General features: G+C 40.8%; 1 protein-coding gene across 1 annotated transcript; it reads left to right on the top strand.

Annotated features, from left to right (window-relative positions):
* The first annotated feature begins 1,170 nt into the window (after positions 1-1,170).
* Positions 1,171-10,139, top strand: LOC311018453 (CD81 antigen-like). Its single transcript, XM_084017440.1, has 8 exons — positions 1,171-1,329; positions 2,891-3,005; positions 7,225-7,322; positions 7,407-7,481; positions 7,573-7,686; positions 7,791-7,889; positions 9,263-9,346; positions 9,512-10,139. Exons 1-8 carry the CDS (start codon positions 1,264-1,266, stop codon positions 9,575-9,577), a joined length of 717 nt encoding a protein of 238 aa, XP_083873566.1. The 5' UTR covers positions 1,171-1,263; the 3' UTR covers positions 9,578-10,139.
* The last annotated feature ends 2,896 nt before the right edge of the window (positions 10,140-13,035 follow it).

Below are 13,035 nucleotides of genomic sequence, written 5' to 3' on the forward strand. Positions count from 1 at the left end.
TCTTATTCGGAGGGAGGGGGAGATGCTCTCTTGGTGCTGCCTGCGTGGTTCAACCAAACCAAAAAAATGAGAGATGAGAGAGGATGAGAAACCTCCTCAAGAACGCCCAAACTGCCTGTTATTCACACCGTGCCCGGCTCTCCTCTCAGATCAGATGGAGCATGCCCAGTGGATGGTAAGTTCTCCAATTAAAGCTGGGGAAATGGTCATCACTGCCCACTTTCTCTTTTTTTTCTCTCACTTCACGTCGTCGCTCGGAGGTTATACGGTCTGTCAGCGGGCCGAATGAATCAGGAGGTGCTCGTCTTCACGCACAGCTGGTCGGAGAGTGTGTGACTCTGGTGAACGCGCGGATCCGCCCATATCATCCAAAAGATGACATCCTTCCTATAGCTCCGCGATCTACGGATGCAAGACTCAAACTGTTGCTGACTGTCTGCATGCGACGCTGCACTGACCGTGCATATTACGAAACTAAGAGTTGAGATTTTAATCAATTATGTATCAATTATATTGATTTTATCAATTATATATATATATATATATATATATATATATATATATATATATATATATATATATATATATATATACTGTGTGCCGCACTTGATCTTTATAATAATCAGCCTGCACCTATTTAACTTGACAACAGAGGGCGCCATTGTTCGCTGCAAATAAGTGCGTTTTTGTCCTTGATTTTTTTTTTTTTTTTTTAAATACAAAAAGTAAAGAAGTGTTTCGCTGTGATTAAAGGATTTCTTAAGCTTGCCGTTTTTACAGCTTATTTTATATATATTATTATTGGAATAAAACTTGAATAAGAAGATTAAACACTGTATGGGCCTTGCTGTCTTTAGTGCAGATTTCTATATTTAAAATCTGGTTTTATTCTGAAAAGATTATGGCGTATACATCTTTCTTTCTTTCTTTCTTTCTTTCTTTCTTTCTTTCTTTCTTTCTTTCTTTCTTTCTGTCCAACTTTTCATCCGACCATAATAACCCATTTTTAACTCGCAGAGGAGCGAAGTAGGGCTTGGAGCTTGTTGTTCCCCCAGCCTTCTTCTCCTCCTGTCCTCCTCGCTCGGTGGGCTGTGCTCTGTCTCGGTTTTCACTCCTGATTATAAAGGAGGAGTTTGCAGCGCAGAGGCGCTTAAAGCCCGAGTGGCCTGAATAAACTGGCTGTGTGAACCGGGACAGTAAACTGACCTCATTGGTGTTTGATTTGGGCAAAAGGACGAGCTGATTAACAACAAAACTGGCAACATGGTTTTGACGGGCTGCACGAAATGCATTAAATACATGTTATTTTTCTTTAACTTTATTTTCTGGGTGAGTTCAACTTATTTTTACCTTGAAGTTGCTTAAGAATGTTTGACTTTGATGCTTGAGTAACTGCTTTTTCTTAAACGCTCTCTCTTCTTGCTGCTTGATTGAGCGGCTGCACGTTTACAGGTCAGCGCTGAGTACATGATAAGTCCTGTTTCCCGCCCTACTGGAGAAATGCATGATGCTGCTGTGTCTCTGAGGGGAGAGCAGCATCAGTAGGAGAGACCTTGTCCAGGCCGGAGCTGAAATGCTCTTCATCAACAGTTATTTTCTGCATGGCAGCACTAGTGCAAGGTGGCTGAGAGGAGGCCTTCGCACTGGATGGCCTTCAGTTGTTTCACATTAACCCTGCTTTAGATCAATTATTACCTTGACTCAACTTCAAATAATTCAAATTCAAATATGATATATTATTTGCTCCGGACAGGAAGGTCGGATTGCTTCAACAGTTTCTGGTGTAAAAGCTGAGATAAATCTCCCCTGTTTGAGATGGTTTCTTGTTATTTGGAGAACTCACACATAAAAAGAGGGAGATTGAATTGGGCTAATAGAGTTTCTGGGGGAGGGGAGAGCTGTTTCCCTCTGACATTTCCTTTGTTCCTACCTGGTCACCAGACCAAAAGCATTTGCTGCCTTTGAACCTCCAAGGAAGTTCTGGAAACACTTAGTCATCCTTCCAACGGAACTGAGTCCCTCTTGTTTTTTGGGAAAAGTTATTTCAGTAATAATGGACTTACGCCAGTGCTGTCTGCATTTTACACTTCATTACATCACATCAGGCTTCCTGCAGATGTGCTGTACACTGTGCGTGTTCACTCGTGGCCTTGCAGAGTCGATCCTTACTTGTTTGTGAATTTCCATTTGGGTTTGTCTTTACAGAACAGTCATCTTTTTTTAGACAAGTCACCACATCCTGGACACGCCGCACTTGATGGAGTGTTTCCTCTGCTGCTTCTGCTGCCGGTCCTGTTATTGTAAAAACTCTGAGCCCTCCTTTCCTCGTTTTGCTATTTTTCATGTCGAGGATTTAGTTTCCTGTTTCTTGGAGAACAATAGGGTGCAGTCATAGCACTTAATGTGCAGATATCTCAAAAATAAACATTTCCATAAAGAAAAAGCGGGTCAGCTTGTGAACAACAAATTGCACTGATCCAGTTGTTGTTGTTTTTTCAGACAACACTTTTTTTTTTATCAGGATATGTTTTCATTATTAGATACATAGTCGAGGAGAGTTCAAGGGGGATAGAGGTGAATGACAAAGTTCTTGAGTTGGCTTTAACAATGTGAGGACGTGGTCTGTGCTGAAGGTCACTAAGGTGTCAGGATGTCCTTTCAGCACTTCTCTGAAAGGACACGGGACAGTTCACAGCCTCACGGCGGAAATGAACAGACAAAACGCAGCAGAAAGGTTTTAACACAGACATAATGCCCGGGGAATCTTTGTGTACTCTATCCTGATGAAAAAAAAAGTCTTAAAAACACTTTAAACACTTTAAAACGTCTGATCCTCCAAGTACAGAAACATGAAAGAAAATAACTGAGACCTTTTTTCTGTTTGGGACAGCTGGCCGGAGGTGTGATCTTAGGAGTGGCGCTGTGGCTCCGTCATGACAGTCAAACCAGCAACCTCCTCATACTCCAGTTGGAAGGCCAACAGGCACCCGGCACCTTCTACATCAGTGAGTAGCACCGTCAACTACAGTGGAGCTTCACCACCGCTCCATGCATGAAAGTGGACTTGAAAACATGTTTCCCATGTTTTCGTCATTACATCACTGGGTTCATTTCTCATGGTTGGATGAGCTGTTCAGTGGGTGTAGTGGAGTTTAGATAAAATAAGAAGTAGATCTTACAATATAATACAATCAACTACTACTACTTCAACAAACAATGGGCACCATAAATGTCTTCACAAAATAAGTCACTATACTATACTATATACATCTATTCTTGTTGATTTATCCACCAGTAAGTCGCTTAGTCATCATCTTGCGTCCTAGTTATTCTTCCTCCCTACCTCTTAGTATTTCTGTCCTCATTCTCTGCTTGACAGGAAGCTCACTGTTAACAGAGTGACACAACGTAACTAATTGACTGAAATACCTGTCTTCCACACTCAGCTGGAACCTTGTGAGTCCAAAAATAGTAGGAACAGAGTGACCCCCTCCTCAAAGACCAGGAACAGGACCTGCGTAAGTCCGCAGCGTGACAGCCGGCGTCATCACCTCAATGCTTTTACCCAGCTGTCACTCCGGCACTAATGACCACACACACACATATATAATATATATATAAATATATATTCATGACTGCAGCCTCAGGGTTCTTCCAAGAGGGAGGCCAGATGCGTCAGACAGATGTTGAGACATAAAGCCATCATGTGCCCTTCTGTCGCTTGCACTTTAACGTGTTGATCCTCAGGAATTTTTCATGAGTTTTGTATTAAAAGCAACCCAGCAGGCGCTCTGTATGTCTTTGGAACAATGTTCCACAGAATCAGGAATATGTGTTTTTTAGGTTTTAATCCACTTCACTGTCCTCAGCAGACCACAGATTGGCCCTCAAACCTACAACGCCTGATACGGTTCAGACATTTCAAAGGTCCGTCGTCTTGGTTTGTTGTGGTGGTGAGCTCTAGTGGAGCCCATTCATTTACATTTGGGCTCCTGCTGCTGTCCCGTACTTACCCCTCACTAAGTATACAGAGCGAACGCAAGCCCGTGCTTTTTATAGATGTACAGGCATACTCGTGATTTTAAAGGCATAGCGGCAAGAGAGGCCCACCCAAGCGAGATCAAGGGACTGATTCTTTTTTTTTGCTACCCTCCCTTGAACATACGCCCTTGCATAATTCAAATAGCCTCGTACATCTGCACATTACCCTGCAAATTAGAGTTTGGAGTGGATGTTTTTAGCCTGCTGGCGCACCAAAGTGGTATTTACGGAAGGATGAAAATACAAATTCTCCTGCCTCTTAACCAGTGCCTGAAATCATAATTGGTGGCAGTTGTCAGTAGTCTGGTGTGGTTAGTGCTGCAGCCTCTCCTACTGTAGCAGATAACCTCCACTGAGTGTGTTACACAAGATGTTTCAATTGCTTTACACTGCATGTATAATGCAGAGTCTCAGCAACTTGTCTGCATGATTTCATAACTGAAAGAAATAAACGAGAAGGTTGCATTGTGGGTAAGCATTGAAGGAGGGATTTGATATACAGTTGTGTATATCATTGTACACAAAGACAAACTATTCCTCTGCTCTGTTGATGCTTAAACTCGTCTAATCAGGAAATCCCAACACATCCCACATGGAAATGGCAATCAACAATGACCTTTTAGGTTTTTAAAAGTCGTATTCACTGGAACTCTGTTTGCTCCATGTTTCATAACATGTAATAAAGCCATCAAAGTTCAAACCAAAGACGTACACTGGGGCTCCAGGAGCTCTGATTCTCTCTCACTTCAACTGGAAATGTACCTGCTTCATTCCCCCAGTTGTTCACTAACATTAAGGCAATCAGATTTTCTATTACAAGTTTTCTAAAAATGTCCAGAACAGAAATCTGAACATTGAATAAAGACAGGTTCACAATTATTGTTTCATTTTGTTGATATATTCAAAGTTTCTTACAATGTGAATTTGTCATCACTTGTCAATTGATCATTTGTCATCATTTTTTTTTGTCATCACTCCATGAATCTGTAGATACTGTCAAGAGCCATAGAAAAATATATTTTCATCATGTTTTAGGGAATAAAATGTTAAATTAGCCCATGAGTCCTTTTGTTCCAACTCTTTCTGTTAACAAGATACATTTGTTTATATGGAGCTTTATTAATAATTAATCCTTGCCTCATCATTTATCCATTGGAACACAGTACGATGGATTTGATCGCAATTTGTGGGTGTCATGCTCCAACAGTGTGAACATGACTTAACAGCTCTTTCTTTAAGATCCTGGATGAGAAAAGTCCAAGTGGGGCTTTTAGCTGCCTTCACCGCCACTGTTTTCCCCCTCTGGAGATTACACTGGCAGACAAGAAATAAATGAACTTCCCCGGTGGTATGAAATTGCACGTCTCTTTTAAAGTCTCAATAGCCTTCAAACCTCAAAGGGTGTTGTCATAGTAATGGAAGGCAGTGGAAGTAATGGCTGCTTTGCCGCATTGCCGGGTTACTGGCCCTGGGAGCCGTTTCTCACTACAACAAAAAGCTGAAAGAGAAAGAGAGGAGGGGGAGAGAGGAGGAGGGTGTTGACTTGAGACAGGCAGAGAAGGAGAAAGTGTATGCGTAAGTGTGGGGAAGGATTGTGTGTAATGTCTGAGGTGCAGTGTGAGGTGTTTGAGTCACCGTCGCTTACTGTCATTCTTAGACTGCTGTCAGGCTACATTAGAGCCTGCATGTGTTTTGTTTGCTAGTAAGAATAGAAAACCCAGAAACAGACCATCTTCCTGAAACTTTCACATTCTTTACTTGAGTAAAAGTAGCATCTTATACACTGCTTTATATAACGCCGGGTAGTTTATTTCAGTGGCTCCCAGGCTGGGATGTATTTTATAAATTCATTGTGTGTTTTTTAAAAAAACCTAATCTGAAGTCAAATATACCAAAGATTAAAATGTAAATACTCCACCAAAGAACATTGACTCAAAATTGTACTTGAGTAAATATCATCCACCAGTGTGAGTTGAATGCGTTTTAGTAATGGCGTTGGGAGATTGCTGTGGATCTGAGGCTGTGAGGATGTGTTGAGCTCATTCGATTATTCTAAAACAAATTGCAGCTTCTCTGAAACTGCATGTCCTTCAGAGGAGGTATTTATGTAAGTCATTGATTTATTCATTCGCCGCCCAACCTCTAACCTCGGCCCCACCAACCCTTCCTGTAATCACTCGGATGTTAAGAAAAAGGACCTAATTACAGGAATTTGTCTTTTAGCCTCCTTATATAGGCTGCACATAAGTTGCTGAAATTTTAAAATCAAAGTTCATTCTTGGAGCAGCAGACCAAATAACAAACGTCAAGGTCCATTCAGTAGATGTTTTAATAGCTACTATTATCACAGTTGAGAAAAGTGCTCAGAAAGAATAGCCATTAATGATTGCCTTCATGGCAGCACATTTGTCTTTAGTTAAACACACCATGCAGACGGTACAATTGATATTTTCTTTTTGCTTCATTTGGTGTCCTGAAACATAAGCCAGACCTCTGCAGTATTTTTTTTACCTGGAGCCTGTTGCACACTTCTGTTTGCCATTAAGTCATGGAAACTGTGTTTTTGTCATCACTTAACATAAAAAAATATAGTTTATGTTTTTTGACTTCTCAATAATAATATGTTCATGAGTTTAAATCACAACGGTGTGTGTGTGTGTGTGTGTGTGTGTGTGTGTGTGTGTGTGTGTGTGTGTGTGTGTGTGTGTGCGAGTGAGTGGGTGGGTGGGTGTCTGAGTAGTCACAAGGTTCCCCCTGTTTCCTGGGGAAGGATAATGGTCAGGGTCAGGGGTCAGTGTGGAGGGGGTTTGTGTGTGTGTGTGTGTGTGTGTGTGTGTGTGTGTGTGTGTGTGTGTGTGTGTGTGTGTGTGTGGGGGGGGGGGGGGGGGGGGGGGGTGTTTGGGGTGCCTAGAAGGCATTTCCTGGCCTGACAGCTGAACAGAGTCAGCTCCACCTCTGTCTCTCAGGATCAGTGGGCTGTTTATCTCCAGGATGTCAATAATGTCATGTCATCCTATGGGAGGGCAAGAGGAAGTCCATTACCAAACAATACGTGGATCAATGGATCCACACACTGCTCTGACACTGCTGCCCTCTAGTGGTGCTGAAGACAAATCTCCGCAATGATGAACTACATTTCCTTCAGGTGTGACTGACCGACTTCTGCTGTCTCTGCCTTTCCAGGTGTGTACATACTGATCGCTGTTGGGGCTGTGATGATGCTTGTGGGCTTCCTCGGTTGTTACGGTGCCATCCAGGAATCCCAGTGCCTCTTGGGCACAGTGAGTATCTTCTGTTTGAACTCATTCATTTGAGGTTATTTGAGTCTGAATTGACTGAATCTATTCCTTATTTTCTTTCTTCAGTTCTTCTTCTTTCTGGTGATCCTCTTCGCTTGTGAGGTGGCTGCAGCGATGTGGGGTTTCATGAACAGGGACACGGTAAGCCACACACATGCCACTGCATATTTGATGTTTGCCTTGGTTTCCACCTCTGTTCCAATGAAACCGCTCCGCTGTCTCTGAAACACAGATCTCCAAAGAACTGATCAACTTCTACGACTCTGCCTACATCAAAGCTGTGGATGTCACAGGGTCGCCCAGCAAAGACTCCGCCATCAAGGTGCTGGACGTTTTCCACACTACGGTACGTCAGGATGCAACATCACTTCTCAGTTGTTTTATATAAATATATTTGGACTGTGTACTTTGTCGAGTAAGTGACTGGGAGTTTCTTTGTGTCCCCGTCAGCTCGACTGCTGCGGTAAAGGAGACGACACCGCTCTCTTCAAACAAGTCGCCAGCGCATTGTGTCCCAAAAAATCTCCAGAAGATTTTCTGAAATCTCAGGTAAACACAGATTCTTACTAAAACTTACAATGAACACAATACCTGATACAGAAATGTTGTTTCATTGGCAATTATCAACTTTCTTTAAAATATAGTGGTAAAGCTGAAGAAAAGACATAAAATATATTATTTCTTACCATATTTACAAAGATGGACCTATATAAATTTCAGGTATCATAAAATTGCAACTTGAAATTTGCAATCATTCTTGAGATTGATTGATTAGAACATCAAACCAAATGCTAAACGATGAAGCTGAATGTAAGTTTGATTGACCACTGTAAAGAGGGGTCTTGGAGTCAAAAAGGAAAATGTAAGTCACATCGTTCATATAAGTTAAAGTGTGGCCAATATCACAATATATACCATTCGACGGTATTAAAAATGATTTTGCCATACAGTTTATATTGTGTTACACACACACACACACACACGTTTTAATTCAAAGAGGAGGAGTTATTTTTATTTATTTGTGCAGTGTGTCAGATATTTAATTTAGCCAAAAACAAATAAATATAAGAAATGAAATATGATTGTTTTGAACCAGTGTTGGACCCGACTCCAAAATGTATTGTTAGTTGTCCAAAACGATGTGCATGTGACACTCAAGACTGCAAAGGATGCACATATTGTTTACAGTTAGTAACACGTAGTGTGCATTTAAACTGTTAACAACCATATCATATTTACTTTGAGTAAATCATAACAGTATAAAAATAACCCTAACACTAACATTAAAACAAGTATTTACTATAATTACATTATTTACCTTATCAAGTACTTTTTCAACTTCTTACTACTTTTTATGTTGTCAATGGATAACATTAGGCTGCACGGTGGTGTAGTGGGTAGCACTCTCGCCTCACAGCAAGAGGGTCCTGGGTTCGATTCCCGCTTCTGTGTGGAGTTTGCATGTTCTCCCCGTGTAAGCGTGGGTTCTCTCCGGGTTCTCCGGCTTCCTCCCACAGTCCAAAGACATGCAGGATGGGGATAGGTTCATTGGTGACTCTAAATTGCCCGTAGGTGTTAATGTGAGCCTGAATGGTTGTCTGCCTCTACATGTCGGCCCTGTGATAGACTGGCGACCTGTCCAGGGTGAACCCTGCCTTCACCCAATGATAGCTGGGATTGGCTCCAGCCCCCTGTGACCCTAAATACAGGATAAGCGGTAGAAAAGGGATGGATGGATGGATAACATTAAATAAACGATGATTCAGCTCTGTGCTGTCAGAAGTTGATATTCAGCCGACTGTTTTGACAGCAGACGCAGCTCTCCATTACATGTAACCCAATACAGTGAGTACAGTGATGGATAAAAGCCGCTTGTTTATTACAATGGCATGACAGTGGTCTTTATGTCTGCCTCCTCCCAGAGCTGTCATGACAAACTGATCGAGCTGTTCTCGGAGAAGCTCTACCTGATTGGTCTGGCTGCCTTGGTGGTTGCTGTCATCATGGTGAGTTAAAATGTCGACGGCTTTTTCACACAGCTTCGGTGCAAAAAGTCTCGTAATCATGGCCAAATATTTCCCTTAAACTAAACTGCTTTGATCAGCCATGATATAAAAAAAACCCCCAAATGCACTGAATTAAGTCGTTCTGTCCTTTTTTCTCTCATTTAGATCTTTGAAATGATCTTCACCATGGTCCTCTGTTGTGGCATCCGCAACAGCCCCGGAGTGTACTAGGAACCGGCCGGCAAGCAACATCAGCCTTGAACGGACTTATTTCATTGCGTGTTTCTATGCATCAGCTCCTCTTCCTTATGATTATAACACAACTCTCTCTTTATTCTAGTTTAGAAATTCTAGCTTTTTTTTATTATTGCTAATCCATCGACATTCATTTTTCTTACACGATAGTTTAGACATTCTTTATTTATCACACAACACTTATCATATGGATCTTTTATACATGCGGTATGTTGTGAAATGTTTCTCCGAGGTCATAGTGATGTGTTAATGGATGTATAAATTGTATATACTTGTCATGTTAATAAGGAGAGTGCATGTATTCCCCGATTGATTGTTTGGGATGCATCTCGCTGCAGTGTTACAGTGTTATAATATAATTTAAGCAGCAGGGTTGTCATACTATGATTATGAGGTTGACGAGTTATCCTGTGTGTTTTTTTAGTAAACTGTGTCTCTATCTCTTCTTTGTGTCTAACGGACCATGTTCATGCTGTCTTTTCTTTATTAACTTGTGAAACACCCATCCCTAAATAAACAATTACATCTTCCTACTCAACCTGATTTTAATAATGCTAATAAGTTATGTCACCTTTCGTTTTTTTTAAGCATACACTACACTGGTGTTTCCCAACCTTTTATTTTGTGTGACTCCTTAAGATGAAGTAAATTCTCATCACGAAACTATAAATAAATTCAGTCAGAGAGGGATTCTCACTTCTGAGATTATTTAATTTAATTGTTTTCAGAGGCCTGAATAGGTAAAACTGCCGTATTTTGAAAAAAAGAGCAATCAAGCGTGAGAAAAGGCAGGAAAATAAAAGTATCATTATATAACCCAATGAGTGGAGTGAGTTTGTTTTTCAACTGTCTTGTGACACATTAGATTCAACTTTGGGCCATTGTAAGGGTTCTGGCCGCAGGTTGAACCACTGCACCACAAATGTTCCACAGTCTTCCCTATTATATGTAAGACTATTCTCAGTGTTTGACTGTCCACACATACTGGATACACTTTTCATTTGACAATAAACTATACTAAAAAAATCACAAAAATATCTTTCTTACCCTAGTTTTACTTATTTCAAACCTTCAGAGGCCTACCGTATATACCATGACGCGCCACGGGGGGGCAGTGTGATATCAACGCCCCGTTGCCCACTCAGCAAAATCTGTCCGCCTGCAGCACTTTGAATACATGAAAAACTCAACTGACCTGTATTTGTGGCAGTGGGAACACCCTGTACACTCACAGTGTTTGTTCGGCCAACAGGTTTACTTTCTCATATGAGGACACAGCTCTTATGTAAAAGCTGGGCAAAGACATCTGGACAAAGTTTGAATTTTATTTAGGATACCCCGAGCTCAAACATGTTCAGGCTATTTTTGCTAATCCTACTACAACTATTTACAATTTTCATTTGTAGAATCAAACAAAATGAATAATGACAGGGTACCGTCTAACTAATTCCTGGGCTTTAGGACTAATTTCATTCTATAGGTGGATATAATGTGCTTTACATCGCAGTGACAGTTTGGGAAAGCCCTTTTTCCAGTTTCAACATGCCAGTGCCCACATGCACAAAGTAGGTCCATATACATAGAAGTACTTTTCTCAAACAGATGTGAAAGGACGTTAATGCTCTACAGTCCTGACCTCAACTTCATACAAAACCTTTGGGATGAACAGGTGTGTGCAGAGCCAGGTCCCAACATCAGGGCCTGACCACTAATGACCTGAATGGGAAAGAATCCCAGCAGCCAAGTGCAGAAATCGGATGGAGAAAACTGGAGGCTGTTGAAGCAGTAAATTCATATCTCAGAGTTAAGTTTGATTCAGCATTGAAGTTCGGTTAACAATTAAATCTGGTGTCAAATCAAGATTCAGTAATTCAGCTCAGCTGGAGATAACTTGGCTGTTTATTGCACTTTTATTGGCATTAGGCAACACTCCTCACACCTGAAACTCCTTACTAACATGTTTACTCACCACAACACTGTGGGGCATGTATTAGTCTGTCCAGTTAGTACAAAACCAGTATTTATGAATTGCAGACTCATGGGTAAATAACACAGTGTTGAAGTACAGCGGTAATGCTAACAACGTTAACAAAACAGGAAGGAAAACACATGTTCTTCCTCTGGCAAACCATCTCTACAACCCGCAGTCTGTCACCAGGACAACAGTGTGGTTGGAGAGATGGTTTGAGTCAAGAGAGAGATGGATTTGATTTTGTGCACTGTTTAACAAAATAATTTAAATTAAAACTTAAGTTGAGAAGCTTAGACTTTTTACAAAATAAATTATATGTTTTGTTTTAAAAAAGTAAAGTACCAAAAAAAGGTACCATTGAGTACCAGAAAAAAAACGCATTTTAACTTTATGGGCTCTTCTTTCACTTTATATACTATATAAAATACTGACTAATGAACAACCATATAATGAGTGTCATTTGCTTCATTATACGTTCTTTCAAATCAAAGATTAAGATAAGTTTTAGTCTTGAAAGTGCATTTGTAAACATTTTACTCAAATGCAACTTAACCCTGTCATGTGATCTGCAATTAAAGGCATCGACCACACACGGTCCAGCCACATACTAGGTTTCACCCAGTCTTGTTTAGAAACACTATCTTAAAGTCCCAACTAGGTCTGAAAGGCAAACAAAGAGATGACTGACTCTATGTATAACATACTTTTTTGCAAACTGAAGTTACACATATCTGTCCAACCCATATAACTATACAGCCATACTGAGATTAATTAAAATGCTTAGTCATGTATGCTGTTTTGCGTCTTTTTCGGTGCGAGGTATGACACGTCTAAGCCTACGGGCCCATTGTCCATAATCCCAACCTGAAACCTCCGTAGAGTGATTGTATCTGTGTATTTCCATGTGTATTGGATCTATTTCTTGTGTTTTTTTTTAATTCCTTATACTATTTTATTTGAATGTCTTTGTCATGTTTGGGTGGCAGACAACGAACAGACAGACCGACAGACAGACAGACTGTTGACGCACGAGGCAGGCAAGGGTGTCACTCTTAATCTCTGATGCATCACTTTCTCTGTCACACACACGCAGATCTGAGTCAAAGCTGATTTCTGTCACTCTGTTCCTCTGATCTGGGAATCCAGTAATACAGCTACTCTTACGCTCCATACTGTTCAGACTATGAGTCATCACTGAAATGTTGCCACATAGGCCTATGGAGAAAAATGAAAATCCTCAGATCCAGGCAACCTAGAAATCTCACAACCTGCCTCTCTGATATTAAATCCTTGATCGATCCTCAATCAATCAATCAATCAATCTATCTATCTATCTATCTATCTATCTATCTATCTATCTATCTATCTATCTATCTATCTATCTATCTATCTATCTATCTATCTATCTATCTATCTTTGCCCTTTGTCATAATATCTGCCCCTGTCACACCCTGGGAGTCAA

This window comes from Eutrigla gurnardus (genome assembly GCF_963514095.1).
Source record: "Eutrigla gurnardus genome assembly, chromosome: 9".
In the NCBI taxonomy this organism is placed as follows: Eukaryota; Metazoa; Chordata; class Actinopteri; order Perciformes; family Triglidae; genus Eutrigla; species Eutrigla gurnardus.